This window comes from Notothenia coriiceps, unplaced genomic scaffold (genome assembly GCF_000735185.1).
Source record: "Notothenia coriiceps isolate Sejong01 unplaced genomic scaffold, NC01 NC01_scaffold00019500, whole genome shotgun sequence".
Classification (NCBI taxonomy): Eukaryota; Metazoa; Chordata; class Actinopteri; order Perciformes; family Nototheniidae; genus Notothenia; species Notothenia coriiceps.
This window is the reverse complement of record NW_011352201.1, coordinates 722-4,158: the sequence shown is the minus strand read 5'-3', so window position 1 is coordinate 4,158 and position 3,437 is coordinate 722. Positions and strand designations below refer to the sequence as shown.

General features: G+C 43.5%; 1 protein-coding gene across 1 annotated transcript; it reads right to left on the bottom strand.

Annotated features, from left to right (window-relative positions):
* Positions 1-583: 583 nt before the first annotated feature.
* Positions 584-3,037, bottom strand: LOC104952082 (calcium-transporting ATPase type 2C member 1-like). Its single transcript, XM_010778838.1, has 4 exons — positions 2,777-3,037; positions 2,366-2,536; positions 2,015-2,112; positions 584-696 (listed from the first exon to the last, which is right to left on the bottom strand). Exons 1-4 carry the CDS (start codon positions 2,796-2,798, stop codon positions 592-594), a joined length of 396 nt encoding a protein of 131 aa, XP_010777140.1. The 5' UTR covers positions 2,799-3,037; the 3' UTR covers positions 584-591.
* Between the last annotated feature and the right edge of the window lie 400 nt (positions 3,038-3,437).

Genomic DNA, 3,437 nt, shown 5'->3' with positions numbered 1-3,437 from the left:
ATTGAAGCTGGTCAGATAACGAACGAGTAAATGAAAAAAGAATGAGGCGGAGAAGTGTGTGTGTGTGTGTGTGTGTGTGTGTGTGTGTGTGTGTGTGTGTGTGTGTGTGTGTGTGTGTGTGTGGGGGGGGGGGGTGGTGTGGGTGAGATTAAAATAGCCCAATTGCTTTTACAATAAATAAACATTGAATGTGTTTAATTGAATAGTTAAGGGGTTTAACGTTAGTGGCAGGTTGTGTGTGAGAGAGAATAAATAAGACAGCCCAATATTTTTAAAAAACATTTATTCTTTTTCCCGCATATTTCCGCATATTTCGCAACTTCCCGCAATTTCACCGCATAAAATCACTTGAAACCCCGCATGTTTAATCACATAATCAAGGAATTTAGCCCGCGTTTTTCTGGAGGGTCTAACTATGGGTGTATGTAGAAAATAGCATCAACTATTTTCAAACATTTATATGTGATTTAGCATTCAAGGGTAAAAGTGTTTTTGATTTATTTATTCTATGTAAAGTAGATGTTGGCTGGTTGGTTTGAAGAAAACTAACTATCTCTATATTACTAAGTGGATACCTGGACATTGGTCTCGTCATAGGGCAGACATGAATGGATACGAGTTAGTCTTTGTGTTCCTCCTGCTCACCTTGACGATCTTCAGCTTGTGTCGGGGACTGGCTCGATAAAACACGGCTATCTGTGAAGACAGGGGACGACTTTCATTCAGAGAAACACGAAACAACAAGCAGCAGCAAAAACTCAGAATAACTTTTTATTTGATAACAACCGGTTCGAGAGGCAGGGGGATAAAGTGTGAATTACCGTATCGACCCGAATATAAGACCACTCTCTGTCTCAAGACTCATTTATGGAAAAATACCTTTTGAAGACCAACTCTTGTTTTTATAAAGAAAATAATTTCATTTGGAAATAATGACATCACACATTGTGTTCAAATGTGAAGTCTTCCTCGCTGCCATCCGTTGCATTGGATACGCAGCATTTCCTGAACCCCTTTATGATGCTCTCTCTCTTTCGTAACTTCGCCTCTCGTGTTTAATAACTTTCCCAATAGATATATATATATAGAGCGGTGCAGGGATGACGTGTTCACCCTGAAGGAAGCTGCTGGTTCCCTCCACAAAAAAGCAACGGGATTTCTCCAGAGGAGATCTGTGGAAAACTAACCTGTTTGATGAATGCACGTTTTGTTCAGCCGGATAATCTCCACATGTCTGCCCTACTTTTATAATGTTTGGATCATAACTCTAACGCCAGAAGCTAAATGCTAACGTTATGCTAAGAAGGAACTACAGCCGAGTCCAGCAGCACGACTTCAACGTCACGCCAACTTCAGATCCATATTCAAACACACAGATTCTAGATGGAACGAGTTGAAGCGTTTGTTTGAACAGTCTGCAGGAGGCAGGGACTTGCTTTCAAGCAGAACAGGGCAAACTAACTTTTTTTTCAAAGACGAGTGTTTACGTGTTCGGCGTAATAACGGCCTCCACGACTTCTGTAGTCCTATTCAGCCACTTGGTAACAACCATCGTTTTTCAGACACGTCAACTCTTCAGAAATCACCAGTGGGGTCACTGCTGATGGATTTAATGTCGTAGAACAAAACGTGATCCGTCTCTTCAATGTGTCTCAACCACAGACCTTATTTCCAGATATTTTCCTAAACCCGATGGAGAGATCCCATTGGCTCTGAGACAAGGGAACAGGAAGTGGTGAAATGCTGACTCACTTCCTGGTTCTAGTCACTGCACCACTCTATTTAGATCCACTGTGTTGGAGTTGGTCTCTGTGTCTCTCCATCTCTCTCTCTCCTGTTGTCCTGTTACTTTAAGATGGTGTCTCTTAACACTGGTTTGGCGCCATCTGTTGTTGTGACTGTGTAATTACATCGAAAGTCTAGACCCCGAATAAAAGACGACCTCTGTTTAGCAGATTTGTTTCGAGGAATGAAAACCCTTCTATACGGTATTAAAGTAAAGAGTTGTTCTCACCCTGGAGACGATGTTGGAGAGCTGCTGCAGGTCCAGGTGATCCACCTCGTCTCCGGAGAGACAGCGGCTGCCTTTAGAGTACAGACCCAGACGACTGGCTGCAGAGAGAAGGGAACACTCCGGTTATTCCAGTTGTATCATATTTTATTATTTACATTTATTTAGAAATGTTGATGACCCCTAAGTGGTCTCCAGCACATAGAAACTAACCTGTTGGGAGATTTACACGATATAATTAGCATATGCAGATAATAGCTAAACAACTAGTTGATTTTCTTGAATGGCAGTTTCGAGTCCCGTAACACTTTAAAAATCAACCAGAAAAGATGAGAGTGCGTTTGTTTCTCTGACCGATGGACACGGCGGTCTCCTGCGAGTCCCCGGTGATCATCTTGATGGCGACCCCGGAGTTGATGAGCTTCCCGATGGCCTCTTTGACCCCTGACCTCGGGGGGTCGATGATTCCCACCAGACCCAGGAAGGTCAGGCTGCCCAGCTCCGAGCCGGACGCAAACCCCAGCACTGCAGGAGAGAGATATGGAGAACGTGTGTTTTCAAGGCAGAAATAAGCAATAAAACGCTCAATATTTTTACATCACATCGAGTGTATTTCTACATCTGTAAAAATAGCTTTGGATCAACAGGTTTCCGACACATTTGCCCGTTAAATTCAAACATTTTCAAGCCCCTTACGGTAGTGGGAAGTACACTTAAATAAATGTTTTTAAATATAGCAGTACATTTCCATGGTATTGTATTTACCCCTGAGGCCTGCAGAGCCCATGTAGCTGATCTGCTGCTGGTACAGCTCCCTCTGCTGGGGGGTCAGGGGCAGGCTGGACCCCCTGCTGTTGTAGCAGCTGCAGAGACGGATCACCTGCTCGTACGCCCCCTTCACGAAGTACACGGCAGGCTTATCCTGGAGGGGCAGAAGATATAACGAGGTAAGAGTCGGGGCAGGACTGTTGTGAAAATCCTGAACGTCCTCTTGCAATATCAGAGTAACATGCTAACAAAGGTATCCCAACTGTAGCTGTGAACATGACAGGATGTGTGATTACCTAGAAGAGCATCAGGACTGTTTGAGGCATATGATAGCTATGTGATTAACATGATGATTCAGCCTCTATGGAGAGAGACATATGACAAGCATGATCATTTCTGACGTGGAGCTAATCTGAAGTAAACATTGAATACTGCTTTCTATTCCTCCATCTTGTGACTGTGGAACTCCCTCTCTTGGATATCAGCATGTGAAGGACACTGTTCAGGAACTAGTTGATGCTCTGTATGTGATGACTACTTCCATTCTGGAGAGGATCACAGATACATGGATCCTGAGGTTCAAGCTCAAGCCGGGGACGAGTGATATTTTTCCAACAGAGATAATCCAGTATGACACATGTTATAGTAATTCAAGAAT